Below are 18145 nucleotides of genomic sequence, written 5' to 3'. Positions count from 1 at the left end.
TACTGGATATACGTATTAATGATGCTATTACATTGATTTAATTACATTTTGTATATTATAAATTCAAATATAATTTTAGAATTTTTTACGAGTAGTAAAATTTCATTCATTCAATACCGAAGATTAAGTTATTTAAACGTTCATGAAAAAATGAACAATTTATGTGCAAGAAGACAATTCGTGGCGGGTAGATTTCCAACTCAGAGTGATTTATTTCAACACATTTTGCGTATTCTTGAAAATTTACTCTGAGGAGGGAGTCGCCCGAGGATGTTTTATTAATTTTCACAATAAATTCTTGTTTCATTGGAAAGAATTCATAATTAGAGACATTAAATTCTTTTTTATTAAAATTTTGCATTTCTTAAATTAGTGTTGCGAAAAATTTCCAGCGCGAGAGTAAATATGACGATGCACTGACTAGTATTCGGTGGGAATCCTTCTGGTTTTTAAACTCAATCCTTTTTATTATTTAATTAATCAAATTAGTTACAAGGATTCCGCGGCCTGAGACCGTGAACACCATCTCATGGGAGACAAACCCATGCATTACTAGGCCTTTGCAGGCACAGTTTTAGAATACGGAACATATGAAAATATGTTACCATATTTTAAACTGCAGTCCTTTTGTCTATACTATGGGCGTCCGTCAATCTGACACCGTTGGATGCAACGTGTTGGACGGGCGGGTAGCGCACTTAGCGAAGGGGTGCATCCTGTCCTGGCGTTACGACGTCCAGGCGGGGTGGGTGGTATGTAGCGTCTGGCGTATGAACTAGGGGGCGTGAGACCCTTCGTTGCCAGCTGATATTAGCAGTGCACCATGTTTGCGTCATAGTTGCTCTATTTTTTTTTTTTCAGTATTTGTTCTTAAAGCTTAATATTTACAAAGTCGAGTCACTTTTATTAAATTAAAATAGTGAAATATTAGCCCGTTAGATGTTTATGTACTAATCATGTTTGTAGATCAGGATTTTCAGATTTAACCCCTTCCGTGTTTATTGCCAAAGCCCATTCACGTGCCCAGGTGCTACTTGGATGGGTAGAGGCAATGGGCACGATGACCTAGTTAATAAGAATAATCATTAATAAGCGGTTGGCATTGTGTTAGTATATCGTGCACGACGTAATCTCCACATATGGTGTGTGTGTTTTTAGGCTGTGGGATTGCGTCGGTTTAATAACTTTTTCATTTACTTTTAATTTGAAATAATATTTTATTCAACAAGATGTACGATGAACGTATAAACCAAATACTATTGTTATCATTACTATTACCATGATTATTACCATTACTATGAAATATTCTATATCAAAGTAGTTAATTAAATTTTTTAATTATCATTATACGCAATGATTGCTAGCCTTGCCAGACGATTTCAGTGAAAAATGGTACGTACCGTAGAGTGTGATGTGAGATGAAACTCGGGTGACGGAGGCGTCCCGGGACGTTCTCCCTAGTGTAGGCTCTGCGCCCGGGTGGAGTGTATGGGGGTCGTGGAATGAATTTTTGTAAGAATGTGATTTTGCCTTTTTTAAATATAGCGTTAGGTAGGTAGGTAGTATACCTTCTGGTGTGTGTGATAGATCGTAAGTAGGTAGGGCCGGGACAGGTTGTCACAGTCTCTTGGTCGGGTAGGCGCGATTTCGGTGATCAACCTGTACCTGGAATATATTTGAAGAATTGACGATACGATCGATACGAACGGAGTATGCCGTTCGCCTTCTATCTATCTGTACAATTTTTCAAATTTTTGGCGACTTCATAAGTCGTCATACGCGATCGCGATGGCACGAAACGCACAAGTTCTGCTCGAGCACGGCACGTGTGTACGAACAACGACTTATATAAAGTCCTTTTTCGTCCACGTGTCAATTAGAGTTTCGCGATTTTTCTTTTTTGTTGATTGTTTTTTTTTTTGTTTTGCGAATTTGCAAGTCTCGAGCTTTAGATATAAGTTTCAGGTGGGTGGACCGTCCGAAGAAAGAAAAGGCTATATGCCGAAGCGCCCCGACAAACTGTCTTTCAAGAGGGGAACTACTAATGATTTTGCATCCTTTTGCAAAAAAGGATGGGAAATCATTATCGTTACTACTTTGTCACTGTGCTTGCCTGTAGTTGTAGTTTTGTAATTTCAGGACAAGAGGGGGCCCGTGACCCCCATGATTTTGGGCAAATCGCGTTTTTAATTTAGTGTTGCGAATATTAACCACGGTTCAATTTAGTGTTGCGAATGAATATCGATCACGGTTCAATTTAATATTGCGTATGCATGATTATCGCGATTTTCATTTAGTGTTGCGAACTTTAAATATCGCGTTTCTTTCTTGCATTGCTTTAAAATAGAATTTAACTTTTCAATGTTGATTGCTTTAACATTTTTGAGAGTTTTGCTTTTTAATGTTCATTGCTTTAGTGTTGCGAGTAAAAGATTCACGGTTTGAGAATCCCCATTTTTTGCATTTTAATTGCATGTCTATTAAAAATAGCGTTGCGAATGATATTAGCGCGATTGTTTCCCAGTGTTGCGACTTATAAATACGCGATTGCTTTGCATTAGTTTATAGACTTCCCTGCTAATTAGTGTTGCGGTAATGAATATTCGCGTTTTGCATTAGAGTTGCGATATATGATGAAATGCCCAAAAACGATCCAGTGGAGTTGCCATGGTCCATAAGGCAGCTATGGACCAGCTGCCATGATACAGCCTTGGATTGGCTGTACCCCTTTTTTAGATTAGTGTTGCGTCTTAGAAAATTCGGTAGATTTGAGTAGTGTTGCGTTACATTTCGCGTTTTCTCTTTTTTTCTTTTTTTCAGCTTAGTGTTGCGTATAATGGAGCAGCCTTCACGCGTATGCTTTTGTACATATTATATAATTAATAAAATTAGTGTTGCGAGTAAAAAATTCACGGTTTGAGAATCCCCCTTTTCTGCATTTTAATTGCATGTCTGTTAAAGATAGTGTTGCGAATGACATTAGCGCGATTGTTTCCCAGTGTTGCGACTTATAAATACGCGATTGCTTTGCATTAGTTTATAGAGTTCCCTCCTAATTAGTGTTGCGGTAATGAATATTCGCGTTTTGCATTAGAAATGCCCAAGAACGATCCAGTGGAGTTGCCATGGTCCATAAGGCAGCTATGGACCAGCTGCCGCGGTACAGCCTTGGATTGGCTGTACCCCTTTTTTAGATTAGTGTTGCGTCTTAGAAAATTCGGTAGATTTGAGTAGTGTTGCGTTACAGTTCGCGTTTTCTCTTTTTTCTTTTTTTCAGCTTAGCGTTGCGCATAATGAAGCAGCCTTTACGCGTACGCTTTTGTACATATTATATAATTAATGAAATTAGTGTTGCGAATGAATTCGCGATTGTTATATTAGTGGAAGTAACTATGACTCACATTCGGTGGGAGTCCTTTTAAGGATTCCGCGGCCTGAGACCGTGAACACCATCTCATGGGAGACAAACCCATGCATTACTAGGCCTTTGCAGGCGCAGTTTTAGAATACGGAACATATGAAAATATGTTACCATATTCTAAACTGCAGTCCTTTTGTCTATACTATGGGCGTCCGTCAATCTGACACCGTTGGATGCAACGTGTTGGACGGGGGGGTAGCGTCCTTAGCGAAGGGGTGCATCCTGTCCTGGCGTTACGACGTCCAGGCGGGGTGGGTGGTATGTAGCGTCTGGCGTAAGACTAGGGGGCGTGAGACCCTTCGTTGCCAGCCGGTGTTTTGTCATAGTTCAGAATGTTTGCAATTTTGAAATTAGTGTTGCGTATGATTTCGGTTTGTTTTATAGGGTTTGCTTAGGGATTGCTCTTATGGGCAGTCAAACTTTTCTTTTCAGGTTCCCCTGTACCCTCCCTCCCACTGCTCCGCCCCTATTCTTTTTTTTTCTTCCCTTTTTTTAATTTTGAAAATTTTGAGCATTCGGTTATTGGAAATACTGTTGAATAATTTATGAATTTAATGTTTTCAGAATATTATTAAATACGATAAAGTTTTAAATAGAACTTTATTCAAAGTTTTATTTAAAATGGATGTTCATTTTATTTTGTGATGATTGGTGATAAATTATTTCAAGGAATATTTGTTCATTCGAGATAGCTTATTAAATTTTTATTTTACTTTATTTAAACAAAAGTATTGGATAATTGTTGTTCGGGTTGTTCAGTTTTAATTTTTGCTCGCGATTTTTCGTTTCAAGCTTACGGAAAAGCTAGTTAAATTACTTTTATAAATTGTCAAATTCTTTTCCTGAAAAGCAAAGTCTTCTTGCGATTTTCTTTTCAGTTTTTCCATTTACAATAAATTTGCATTGAAAGGTGTATTGAATAATATAATGCAATAAAGTCAAGTAGAGTCATGATTGTACGTATATTGCAGTAAAAGATAGTTGTTTCAATTAAAATATCGTGTACTGTTTGTCAACGAATGAACGAATATTAGATACTATAAAATGAAAAATAATTAATCCTTTTAAATCAAATCACTTATTGTGTAACGATATATTTTTCTAAATCTTTTTTTTTCTTTATTTTGGTACTGAAATTGTATTGATGTTCCTTCTTTTTATTGGAAACGAGTCATTAACAATGACTCTGTTTTTTGTAAAATTTTGTTTGTACTAATGCACCTTCTTTCCAGCTATTAAACATTTTGTCTTGATATGGATTCAATTAATAAGTTTCTGTTGCAGAGAAATATCTCAGGACGTATTTTGGTAATTAATCCTTTTTAGTTTGTTTCAAGAAGTATTCTGGTATTAAGGTAATACGAGTCTTATTATTTTTGGAAATTGTATCTCATCCTATTCCGAATGTTTCAGGAATTATTCTCGTATTAAGGTAATATGCGTCGTATTATTTTTGAAAATTGTATCTAACCCTTTTTAGTCTATTTCAGAAACTATTTTAATATGAAGGTAATACGAATATTATTATTTTTGCAAATTGTATCTAATCTTTCATAGTTTATTTCAGAAAGCATTCTGGTGAGGACAACAAAATCAAGAAATTCATTGTATTTATTTATGTATATCCCTTTAAATTTTTATATAAACACGTTGTAAGTTTATGGTTTTGTAGAATGACTTTACGGTCATTAAGATATAATCATTAAACACTGCAGTGTTTAATTAGGAAGCGTTAGATTTAAGCGATTTTTTAATATAATCACGAGCGCTCGTATAGATAAGTATTCTTAGTAATATAAGTACGTAGGACAAATATGCAATTGCATATTATCAATTACAGATCTGTAATTAAAGTAAAAAAAAATGTTGAGGTTGAATTGAAAAATAAAGATATTAGTAGATAAATAGATAGGCAGGTACTGAATAGAAATAATGCTCCTTTTGTTGTTCGTTTGCACAGCAATCAAAAATGTTTTGCAAATGTGCATCAAGAGGATGATGTTATTATTATAAATAAAAAAATTAATTTTTTGTATAAATGGAGGGTGGATGGGATGAGGTAGGGCGGGTCTCCACCCGCAGCAACCTCCTCGTGGTGAGACCTGGGCAATCGTATTATTTGATGTGTAATTAATAACTGTATCATTATTTCTATGGTACATTTATTAATTATGTAGCAAATAATACGAGCGAATTGGCTGCGAGATTTATGGTTCATTTTAATATTTTATTTCTGCTGCAGATTCCAATATATTCCTTAAAAAAACAGAGGAAACTTACATGTTTATCGTGAATAATGGATAAAATTAGGCTCTGTAGCGAAGACTAAAGGGGTCAAGGCAATCGACAACCTCGTGGACACCAGCTGTCAACTTCCAGTTCTAGGTCTCGTCCCTTTGTTACTTCAGTAAACTACAATTATTCTATGAAGTATATATCAAAAAATATTATCTATCTTTAATCATAAATATTTATAACTTAAATAGAAGACTTAGTTTTTAAACACCACAGAATTTTAAATAAAAAATTAGGGAAAATTCCGTCATTAGTATAATACGTATCAATTTTCATTTAATTGTACCGAAAAATGGGCAACAACATTTGCATGTATCACCTTCTGTATAACGTAATGATACTATAATAGCAGGAAGGATGACGATCAGCATTGATCATCGAAAGTCCTGAAGATTCGACGTCGATCCGAATGAAAGCACGATCTTACCTCACCGCCGATAATAAAACGGAAACGCGTGATCCTGGTTGGGAAGCGAGTGTCGGCGAGAGGCGTCGCGGCGAAAAGAGGGATGATCGCATCGAGGGCGAAAGGGAGGCAAAGGGAAGAGGAAATGTAGAACGGGAACGCTAAGCGGAATCGCGGTACGAGCGTAAACCCAAGCCGAAAGTCGAGCGACGCCAAAGTTAAATATAAATGTCGCGGCAAGCGGTCCAGGACCGATGAACCAGCGGACCGATCAGTCTCTTCGTGGTCTTCGTCGTGGACCGACTACGAAAATCGACTACGATACGTCGTTTGCCCGCGATCCTTTTTTTTTTTTCGACACGATTTTCCTTTCGATCATCGCGGCTTTAGCCGACGGTGTTACGCGAAATCGCGACCTGAACCGAACCGATCGAACCTTCTTGATCAACCGGAACCAATACGACCCATTTGTGTACCCGTTTACACTTTGGATTTTCTAAAGATTCTTGGATTTCGTTCATCTCTTGTCGACGGCCCGACGTCTCTTCGGTATTATCTTTTATTCTTCACCTTCTTCCTTTAATCCTTTTAATTTTGAATCTGCATATATTAACCCTTCTTGGTATTGCGTGAGTCTTAACCCATCAGATCTAATATAGATAAGCTATAATTCTATGATTTGTGAAATTGACTGAAAATTTAACATATCCTCTATCGTTTAATATTCTTGATTTTCAATAACCTTTGTATACGTTTTGCCCAACGAAGGGGTTGAGTATTGCGCCTCTGGTGGTGGGGTTCGTTGGACTCTTGGAATCGTTCAAGATCTCACTGTTTATTGGTCATACATTCATTTGTTTATTTTCTTATTCTCGTTTGCTTCTTTTTTCACGGTGCCGAACTCTTTGCCGAGAAATCTTCTTTGATGGTTTCACCGGATGTTTCTAACAAAGTTCAACGATTTAACCCTGCGATGAAGTTCTAATTCAGAGTATTTGATGATATTAGATTTCTAACGTTGGTCAAAGGTGATCTACGATTATCAATTAAAAATTTAGATGTTTGATAGTAAAAGCATTGTGATAGAATATATTTCAAAGGTGTGAGTTAATTCGAGGGTTGATTTATGATATTGAATTCTTTAACGATTGAAATTACTAATGACATGCAACTATAGAGTAGTTTGAGTCTCCAAGAGCCTCAACGAGTTCCCACAATTAATCGTCGCTCATTCCGACGTTCGATCTTTATTTTATTCCCAATATTAGCATTTCAAGCCCGGATTTCAATAGTAATCGCTCAGGCTTTAATCTCTGGTACGAGCAACCTGTGTCAGGAGCAACCATTCTGAACGAAGACTATTTCTGTTCGTTAATTCGGCAGTAATCTTATTTTTGGACGCAGCATCCGAGGTCCAGGATCCAGCGAGCTAACAGCCGTGTGACCGTAGATAACGCGTCTCTTTTTCACCCTACGAAACCTTCGATTCACTTTCATTTCATGTAATTTCGTCGTTTGACGTATATTCGTGTCTTCCCCCGAAACCGCGTGCTTTCTTCGTTAGCACAAGGAGGGCCTTCGATTTGTATTTTTATCCACATCAGACGAGGAACCCACCTGGGTTTCGTATGCACATGGGTTATCGTTGCCGAGTGGTGTCGTTTATAAATAGACCGTCAGTCGATTCCTCTGGATGCTTTATCGAAATCAGTGGAACGAACTCGAACGACTGCCAGCCGTCGAACCTCTCGTTCGTAATGGCGCTCGTGAACTTAACAAGAACAAAATGGACGCTTTGAAGGGTAACACGGCTGTACAGGATCCCCGTCTTTGTTTTCATCGACCAAGAAAAAAGGAGCAATAAAATTTAACGATGAATTTCTCAATTTTTGAACAGCTACCCTTGAAGTTTAAGCGTCACACGTTCGACATCTCTCGCGAATACTTGGAAAAATGAAAAGAATACTTCCTAGAATAATTTGAATTTGAATGAAAGGCGTGCGTGGCATCTCGAGGCGTACAATGAAGGCGCCATGCACCGTGCACACGAGTGTCGTCGCAAGGCCAATTGTAGGTGTTAATATTCGCGTCACTTTCTGAAATATCTGACGCAGTCGTTGCAAATATACCTGCCGTGTCGGACGTGTCTGTGGCCACCGTTCGAATCTCTCTAAAATAGAAATGTCGCTATATTTAGTCGGCCTACACTCGCCATCTAGCCAAAAAACCTTTAGACCTTCGACCTGTGTCGCACCCAACTTCCTTATACTTCATAAAGTTCATGCATGTTTAAAAATTAAACCTAACAATCTTTTTTTTTTAAATCGAGTATTATCAATAAACAGAAAGGTATCGTAATTCATTTTTATAGAAACAGTAAAAATACACTGTTTGATGTTATCTTTTATCCGAAAGATTGAGCAGAATTTCCAGTCGAATTCTCCACGTACCACGATACCTGTTGTCGAAAGAGCTCACGAATTCGCTGATAAGAAACGCGAAAAGTATAGTTTCATTTAACTTCGCCGATATGCACGTCCACGTATTGTGTAACGTCACGCACGGCGCCGCGATTTGTACGTTACACATTTTTCACGCGTTAACGTGCACAAGTCAGCGGGAAGGCAGACAATCTAAGCGCCTATTTCGAGAGACTTTTGGACGATTGCCCATCCTAATCTGCCTACTCACTGCCACTACGCGACCCAGAGCTCGTTAGACGTCGAAGACGCTTCAGCTTTCGTAGAATATCTCTTTGATCGTGCTCAATTACCGATACAATTGCCAGCTCTTCCTTTTTTAATTAACATCACACGCTCACTTTCGATAATTATCGAAAATTAGAAATCAGTCAACGCACGATTGCATGTTTGCTTGCTACACTTCCGGTTTATATTTGACTAATATATCGCCGGTTTTCCCCCGATAAATGGCGTCAATGACTTAACTGTCGGCACGCCAATGATATCACTGTCGGGTCTTCCGCCAGCAAAGTGTCGGAAGAAAATATTTTGCAAGAAACTAATGAATGAAATGTTAACGTTCGTTACAGCGATGCTAGGTGATCGAAGAGTGCCCCGTGAATCTTCGAAATAGTCAGAGATGTCGCAGCCGCCGTCGAAACCCCATGGAAAAGGCGGGCCAGGGGGTGGCTGGTCGGCCAGACCGAACGTGTCAGCCCATTACAGACCCCCGTCGCCTTACAGTCCCTCGAGTTCACCCCGTCCTCGAGGACCACCCACGCCGGTCCATCATGCTCATCCAGCGTCCCCGTTGACGTATTCCGGAATGATGCACCCGATGAGCCCGGTGCCCATAGGAATGCCGATTTCACCGGGGATGTCACCAGTTTTCGGATCGCCGACCAGCTACATACAATGTCCCAGGCCTAGATGGCCCTCCCCCCTCCCGGTTGGGAGTCAAGCACCCAGACCTTTCATACCGACTCAGGTGAATTGAAATAATTAATATTCCAGAATTAGATTAAGTTTGCGTGGCATCGTCGTGTCGAAATCGTTAAGGAAACGTTGCATGCACGAATCGACTGTCGAAAGAGGAAGTTAACGTGGCAGTGAAAGACCGGTGGGTTCAAGGGTTCTCGAGAATGGAAATTCTTTCGTGTCACGAAAGATGGAAGGTGAAAGCCTCGCCATTTCACCGTGTACGAAAGACTCGGCTCGGTGTTCGCGTGAAATTTAACGATCCATTCCTGCGAGCGAGAAGGTTGGAGATTCGCGATGACGAATTCGCCACGTGGAGCGTTTCTGCTTTCGTTTGCAACGTCTTCTTCACGCCCACGCGATGCCACGCGTTCCCTCGGTCGAGGATTCTTCGAAATAGGGACCTGAATAAAATGTAGGCCGCGGTGTGTTTCGACGAACGGTTTCTCAGGTGCGCCGTTTCATGTGAATGCACTCCGATCGGAGGATGCAACAGAGAATTTTTCTTGAATTTTTAGAGCAAAGTTAATAGATATTCTTGATTATTTTAAATTCAGTACTGCAATTTGATATTAGTGGAATTTTCAATTTACAGAATCTATTCTGTTAATATCCCAAATTGTCTTTCGTCCTATTTTTATTTATTTTTGAGTAGTTAGGAACGATTATGTCATATTGGATTCTCGAACCGTCCACTTTATACGCTCGTAGACACTCTCGGTAGATTGCATCTGCTGAGTCGATAGATTCCGCTCGTGATAAATTCGCTGACCTGGTCGAGGATTCGCGTGCTGACTCATCAACAGCTTAGAAACTGATGAATGTTCTCGCTGTCCATCAAGATCACGAACCGGGAGAAAGGATAAAAGTGTTTAAGGATCGTGCGAGGATATGTAGGTTCAAAAATGAGGGAAACAGGAATTAACACGTTAAGTACCACGGTGGTTCTTAATGACCAGCGACACAAATTTAAAGCAACCATAAATTTTATGGTATATAAATATTTGTTGGCTGAAAAATTTGATTAAGAGAACTGAGTTAAGAACGAAGATGTTAAGGTTGTAAAGGAAATGATGTTAAGAGGGCAAGAAACCGACGGATCAATAAGGAAGTTATAAAAGTAAATGGTTCATGAAAATAAATTGCTTTCAGAGAGTAATTGAAAGGTTGCAGCGTAGAAACGTAAAGCATAACGATTACAGGAAGTTGAAAGAGCAAAACCCTATTAAAAGGTTCTTATTTAACAACGACATAAATATAAATAACATTTATGTTAACGTACAATGAATAAATTTTATTTACTGTTTATTTAATATTCACGTTGTCGTTGTTATTTTCTTTGCTTTGTTTAAATAGAGCTCAATGGAAAGTGGTACATCGTCGCCCTTAGCTTGCGGACCAGCAGAATACATGATTGGACCATATAGACCCGGGGATTACGAGTACGTTGGTGTACCACTGGACCATTCCCAAACAGAAGAAGAATCCAGTGGACCCAGCACTGCGGAAATAATAGCCAACCAAAGTCAAGATTATGTGGATGAAAAATTAGCCGAGTACCAAGCTACTATTCAGCAACTTCAGAGTGAGTATTATTTTTTTATATGCATCTATCCTCTCCGTTGAACTAGTTAATAATACCTGATGATATCATTGGTTTATCGCATTGAATATTCTGATCGTTAATTACTGATAATTAAAACTAGATCGATTGATTATTGATCACAATATTGTGACCATTTTACTAGTGGAAAAAATTGGGAATCCTTTAAGATGAAAATAACATCTTTTAATGGTCCTCGATAATTTGAATGCAATTTAGTAGCGAGTGTATAGCATTCTGGGGGGAACAGTTTTTATTGGCATCCATCACTGGTGAATGTTATTTCTGTGCAACGTCGTCTTCAAGATGGACATTGACAATGATCTAACCGACCAAAAACCGATGTTTCCGATGCGGTTGTGGGAGATACTTTTTGGCAAGCGAGGAGTCAATGAAAGTTACTCTGCCAATTCACAAACTCCAATTTCGCGATATTGATTCCTTTTAACCTTGATTAGCACCGGCATTAATGGCTTACATCAATTTTTTGTGCGAGTTGTACTGCTTTTTACATTTACGTTCTAACTCGTTCTTACAAATTATGCGTGGGCATTAGCAATCGAACGCCGGTAATTAGAATAGAACCGCTAATTAACGTAAACGATCGGAATGTTTAATCTTCTGGAAAAGAAAACATTTGTTATACAATATAGGTTACGCGATAATGTTTTTTCCTTAAAAAATTGCAAGACATTCGATCACACGCGTGTGGTCGTTTCTCGTCTGTCTTCGAAGCACGATTTCGAAGGAGGGCAAATATTTTGCCAACGTTTTCAACCGGCTTAAAAGATTTACGCACGCGTTGAACCCATTACAAACAGATTTCTCAGAAATGTTTATGTAATTCTTGATTACTTATATCCAGAATCTCATAAAGTATTAGGATTCTAGATTGCTGGGTTCGTAAAATTAGAACAATAGATAGTCAAGTGGAATTTTGGAATACTATAATGATGGAACGTTGAAATACTAGAACACCAAATTATTAGAACACTGGAAAATTTCATAAGCATTTTCTTCGCCCACCAGAATTATTTCGAACAGTCCGTGTCCGACCTACCGCAATAACTGGCTGCAAAATAATTTGCATATGTCCACCGGTTGAAAGGAGACCGATTTGCGAAATTTCGCATGCTACTAGCGCGAATCAATCGGTATCGGTTGTATGTACCGTGTGTGATTCGCATACTTATTCGCTGAACCGTGTAGAAGAAATAGAAGACGATGGCTCGACTATTTATAAATAGATGTGACGAAGCACCTGCTGTGGCCGTTCACAATTGCCACCATTGACTTTTCTCTTTGGACATACAAAAATTGGCGCATTAAAAAAATCAATCAATTTCAAGAGGGTGCTGAAATTTTCATTAACACTTTATCGGCATTCTGATTAACTTTGTCGGAAATCCAAAGACCCATTGATACTAAATTAAATCATTTAGTATTTACATAGAGTAGATTGTGTTAAAAGTACACACTGATAATTTTCCTGATCAATTAGTTCTTCATATTCTTCTTCTTTTGAATCTCTGAATTCCTAATCAATGAGACGACTTTTGAAGCGACCTATAGATTGGAGAACATTCTTCTTCCTCCGCTGGTATCAGCCTCGAGTTTGTCTTTCGTAGATAAAGTAATACAATTTCGATACGCATTTATTTCCCAGCTTAACCGGGAATTAAATTAATCCCGAGTGACGAACAGTCGAGAATTCTCGTCGTAAATATTAGGCAATCGTTTCTAATTTATATGAAAGAAATATTGAAACAAGTATGATGGACTTTCCTGCAGTGAGAAAAATAATGAAAAATTCATTATTTAAATGCCGTACTGTCTACACTGTGTCACTTAAAATTTGAATGAACCTCGCTAATGTATGCACTCCCCAAAGATAATTGAGAAAGATAATCTGAAAAAGTAAATTGTCGAATACAATGACACGATTCCGGCTGTTTTGTTTACTAGTTACTGTTATCATCGTATTACGCAACGATGATTTATCGATAACGCGTCACTGTTTCGCAGAATGGTACCACCGATAAAACTCGTACCGTTTCTTACCACGTCCCACATACGATATCGGCTTATTTCACATTTTTCCTGTATTTTGTTCTACGAATCGGCTTAAGCGAACCTTTAACAAATCACGTTTATTTATAGACATTGTAACATGTTTATCGAGACGGTTTTAGACGATCGAAGACAGCGTTAATATGTCGCGTAATGGTAATTAAAAAATTTGAACCTCGATTAATCACGTTCATCGTTCGCGGTACTCCGAGATTTTATCTCGTGGTTTAATAAATATCCTTCGAAGGATTAACATCTGCGTGGGTGTCCCTTTAATTTTCTCGTAGAAAATAATCTGTTTGCTCTTCGGCCGCCATTACCAACAGCAATTCACCTTCATTCGAGTCAGTCTGAAAATAAAAAGTCTGTTTAATCATTAGGATTCGTCATCGCACGGAATAGAACCGCGTTAGTTGGACAATTTGTTAACAACAACTGTTCCAACTCGAGTGTTGTTTCGATCATTAAAATCCTGTTTCTTGGACGATATTTATCGGTTGTTTGCAAAACTGCCAGAATCTTCTTGGCAAGTGACGAGATGTACAAATATCCACTCATTATCGACTGCTAGACTCGTTAAAGCATACCACTTGTAATTTGGAACATTTTTCAGTCGGACATTCTAGACATCTAGTAACAGTCTAGTTTTAACACATTAACTTCCCTTTTTTATTAATTATAAAATGATACAAAGTTTGAAGCATCGATCACCGATGACCTCCGCAGTAACCAGAATATTAAAACGAGATACCTCGTTGATAGAAATGACTTCTCGATAAGATCTTCGTCACATTTCAAGATTTTCAAGTTTCTTGTCAACCAAAATCGCAGCATCTTCCTTCACCCTTCAGATACATCTAAATCAAGAAAACACGTTCTCGATAAAACCACCACCCATCGTCCATCCGCAACCGGAAAAAACCCGACCAATCGAAAGAAGCAGCGAGCCGGAGTGGACAGAAGGCGCGCACGTTCAAACGGCGCGGCGCAAAGTGACATTTAGTCTAGCGGAGGAGAAGGACGCAGGATAAAGCATCGATCGGTCGGCGTGCTTCCCATCAGGAAGGTTGGATTGTCCAGACATAGAGAGACCAGTCGTCAGGTCTAGACGGCGTACGGTGGCGCATGGTTCGCATCGTCACGGACATCGTCATCGTACTCGACCATCTCCTCGTCGTCGTCGTCGTCGTCGTTGTCCTCGTCATCGTGCAATGCGGATCGCGGACAACGAGAACTTGTGGTCTCGGGGTATAGGAGGGCACGGAGGGCACGGCATGGCGGAACGAGGTGGGGACCCAGCGAGAGGTCGGGAAGAGAGGCAGCAATATCGAACCGGCGGCCGTGGTGCGCGGCCAGAGTGCATTCCGTGTGAGCGGTAGACGCGTATCGCACATAGTCGCGAGCGGCCAATATGCGTGAGTACGTCGCGGGTAGAAGGTAACCTCCTCGTTTGTACGCGAGATCAAGCGGACTGGAGTTACACGCGCGAGAGAAGAGAAAAAGAAAAAAAAAAAAAGGAAAGAAACGAACGTTGGCGGTGTTTTTCGCGTCGACCGGCGAGGTACGGGAGGCGCGGCTGCCGATATACGCATGGTGGTGCGGGTAGGGTGTGGTGTGCGAAGAACAGGTGTCCACGAGCGGTTAGCTCGACCGTGAAACGAGCAGAAGCCGGAAACGGACGCGTATAGCTGCGCGTTCCGTAGGCGGTATGAATTTTCGTGGTGGCTAGCTGCGAGGAACAGAGGTAAAAAAGCAGCTCCGAGCGAGTAATGTCGACGCCACCGAAGGGCGGAAGTCCTGCCGGCAGCCGGACCAGCCCTGCCAGTCCGGCCACCCCACGTGGTGGCCGACTACGGGACAAAGTCAGCTTCTTCGAGCAGGTCTGGTCCGGAGGACGGACTGCCAGCTCCGAAGAACTGTACCACGAATTGGACGGCAGACGTAACGTCGCTCACTTCCGCTCCCCTACAAACCCTAGACCATCGTCAAGGGCTAGCGATTCGTCGTTCGAGGAGAGCTTCGAACGACTCGTAGAAGAGGGTGAATTGAACGGTTCGAAGGTAGTGAAGTTCGAGAAGATCACGGTGAGAAAAAGCGTCAGAGAGATCGCCAGCGGTGAATCTCATCAGAGGGTACTAGCGGAGACCAGCAGGACACCGAGCGAGGAACACGCCCTCGAGGACTCGGCTTATCAGAGTCACAGTCACGGGGCGCCGAGTCACGGAAGTAAGTCCAGCTCGGTAACCTCCTTCACCAGATTTCCGTCCGAGGAGAGTTTGTCGCAGAGGAGGGGCAGCAGCCCCCAACAGCATCCGGACGATCGAACACCCTCCGAGTGGTACGCCGAGTATCATACTCAGAGCTTCCAGAACGTAGCTGCCAGGATCGAATACGTACGCAGTAAAAGCGAATACGACGCGCACATCGCTGAGATTAAAGGTACTTTGCCGTTTTTTTTTTTAAAGGAATTCCTCTTTGGGTGGTGGTTCGATTGGGGGAGGGCGGGGGAGTTGCGGACAGAGGGCATGCCTGAGGGTGTACGTGATTTTCAACACGATTGATTCATCGATTAGAGTTTCTAAAGCTGAAGAAAACTGATGGTATTGAACACCATTTAACACAGATATGAATGTCACCCTTCTACAAGGGTGGTTATATAAAAACTTAATTTGGTGAAGGATTATTATGAAATTAATCGCACATTCTTAATATGAACGTCCATATCTTTGACCATAACTACTCGATGTCTGGATCTACTTACATCAGTAGTATGCAGCATCTGCTGACGTTGGTGGATTTTTAATAGGATTTTTCAAAATCCCACCTTACATCCCTATTTTTTGACTATAAAAGTGGTACTCTTATAGTTCAATAGAGTATTCGAATTAATAGGTCGACGAGAGTAGGCTACAATGCTGCACGAAGATCGTTCTTGCAGAGATAAATCGATACCAGGTCAATGTTAATTAAAGGCCAATGAAATGTTTGCGTACGTCGCTGTGATTCATTCCGAGCCAAGCTAAATAAAACGCTTGTTGTTATCAAATTTTACGTAACTGCAATTTCTTTGTTTCGTTAAATGTGTCCTCTCATCGCGGTTGATCTGTCATTTAATTACGCTCACGCCTCGTTTCTTTTTTCCTCCGTTTCACCCAGCGAATGGGTTTCATGGAAAAACTACTTGTACTTCCTTTCACGCAGACTTTTGTCGCGACTGGAAAGATGCCTGACTTTGCCTTGTGCAACGTCGCTCGATACTTGGAGCTCCATCAGATATCAGACAATAGCGAAACCCGTTGGAAAATTCTCGCGATAATAATTCGAATAAACAAAATTCATCTAAGATTAAAAAAGGTGCAATTATTGACTTTCTTACTTTTTAAGAGGTTACTTTTCATCGCTGACTCGAATGACTTTCAACAATAGATTTTATAGCGTTAACGGGTTATTGTGACGGTGATCGATCGTCTAGCGTAGAAATTAAAATAAAATTACGCGGTGACCTAGATTCGTACCGGCGACACATGCTGACAATTCATTACTCATCCGTCTGAAAGGACGAATCCGGTCTGACAATCCTTGTTGCTCTTTTCATCGATGACAGTGACCAACCACGAAGCGTGCGCCATTAAAATCAATGATCCCAATATGTACTGTTACACCCTTTCTGCTTCAGTTTCTCGGAAAAACGCGAAAATGTCATTATGGTCCGCGTTTCATGCATTAGAAATGATAACAGTGTTTTATGCCGGTTTAACATCGTCAAATTCCTGTATTGATTTTAATATGAGTCGTTAGACTAGTTAAACTTGTTGTTCTTAAAAATATGGAACTATGCTCAGCATGTTGTACGGGTGAGTGGTATTTTAAACTGTGCGACAGCTATTAGTACGATTAAGTTGTTCCACTTCTGGACGACCGTCGTTTTAATAGTTCCACGCTGGTCAGTACTTTATAGAGTAGTTAATCTCAATATCTTGACACTTGGTGCGATGCATTCATGATTTTTTATTCTATTTTCTATTCATTTAGAATTGGGTCATTTTGACTTGGCATTTTTCTCAAAAATCAACTGTCCTAATTCTATCATCAGACGTGACATACATTAACCCGTTCTCCGAGATGCATGCATACCGAAGATGTTTCTTCCGTCGATTGAATTTTGAAATTTTTCTATGCAATTTCGAGTTGGATTAAAGTTTTTTGCCTGTCGGGCGACGAAGCACCGCAGACGAATAACCTAGCTTACACGCGATCAATAGTTATTCGCCGCTGTTAAGTAGCGTATTAGCAATTCCCCCGTGGGGACCGTGGAACATTTTCTTGGGTCGTCTAGTATCAGAACAACGGAACCTTGAGAAACGACACTGCCGAAGCGAAGACGTGTTCTTTCGTAACGCGATCGTGAAATAATCCGCGAGGATTAGATAAGACGAAACGAAGCGAGTCTCGTTCTTCGCGTTACATGTTTCGCGACAGTCGAGCAATAGAGAATAAAATAATAAAATAAAATGCTTCTCGAGGAAATGCACCCGTTCGATGATTTGATCTCGATAACAATGCGTCTTACGGGTTTGATGGATAACGTTAATTTGCGGTTCTCCTTCAATAATCCCGTTGCCCACGCACGTTGCTGTTCATTACGTGGGACAAACTGGAAAGATTAGTTCGAGAGAATCTTTTCATGGCCACGGTCGATGTGGTTAACTGAAATTGTTCTTTTTAAGATGACAAATAATATTTTAGAAATTTATTTAATGTTGAATTAAAATACCGAGGGTCATCCTCAGAATGAAATTATCACGAACTGCATAGGGCCACTGACAAGGTGATGAAATTTAAAGAAATTTTAAAATAAAAGAAATTTTCGCGGATGAATCTTCTTGACGTCTACGAATTGGACGCAACCG

The 18145-nt window shown here is 40.2% G+C and overlaps 2 protein-coding genes across 12 annotated transcripts in view; both read left to right on the top strand.

The window, feature by feature from the left end:
• The first annotated feature begins 6404 nt into the window (after positions 1-6404).
• Positions 6405-14502, top strand: LOC114875060 (vegetative cell wall protein gp1-like). Its single transcript, XM_029184954.2, has 4 exons — positions 6405-6671; positions 9175-9572; positions 10919-11147; positions 14087-14502. The coding sequence occupies exons 2-4, from the start codon at positions 9225-9227 to the stop codon at positions 14236-14238; spliced, it is 729 nt and encodes a 242-aa protein (XP_029040787.1). The 5' UTR covers positions 6405-6671; positions 9175-9224; the 3' UTR covers positions 14239-14502.
• A 375-nt stretch (positions 14503-14877) lies between these two features.
• Positions 14878-18145, top strand: part of LOC114875058 (nesprin-1) — an 88796-nt gene continuing 85528 nt past the window's right edge. For 10 of the 11 annotated variants that reach the window (XM_046288522.1, XM_029184951.2, XM_029184943.2 and 7 more), the window contains exon 1: positions 14890-15674. In XM_046288522.1, the coding sequence (XP_046144478.1) occupies positions 15005-15674 (670 nt within the window). In that variant the 5' untranslated portion in view covers positions 14890-15004. Of the gene's footprint in view, positions 15675-18145 lie in introns of all 11 variants that reach the window. The other variant, XM_029184952.2, reaches the window with a different exon arrangement.

Source organism: Osmia bicornis, chromosome 13 (assembly GCF_907164935.1).
Source record: "Osmia bicornis bicornis chromosome 13, iOsmBic2.1, whole genome shotgun sequence".
Classification (NCBI taxonomy): domain Eukaryota; kingdom Metazoa; phylum Arthropoda; class Insecta; order Hymenoptera; family Megachilidae; genus Osmia; species Osmia bicornis.
The sequence above is the reverse complement of the archived record's forward strand: the minus strand, read 5'-3'. Positions and strand labels throughout refer to the sequence as shown.

Coding starts and splice junctions, on each gene's coding strand:
- LOC114875060 (XM_029184954.2), top strand. CDS start 9,225: ATGTCGCAGCCGCCGTCGAAACCCCATGGAAAAGGCGGGCCAGGGGGT. Junction 9,573..10,918: donor GACCTTTCATACCGACTCAG/GTGAATTGAAAT, acceptor TTGTTTAAATAG/AGCTCAATGGAAAGTGGTAC. Junction 11,148..14,086: donor TACTATTCAGCAACTTCAGA/GTGAGTATTATT, acceptor TTCACCCTTCAG/ATACATCTAAATCAAGAAAA.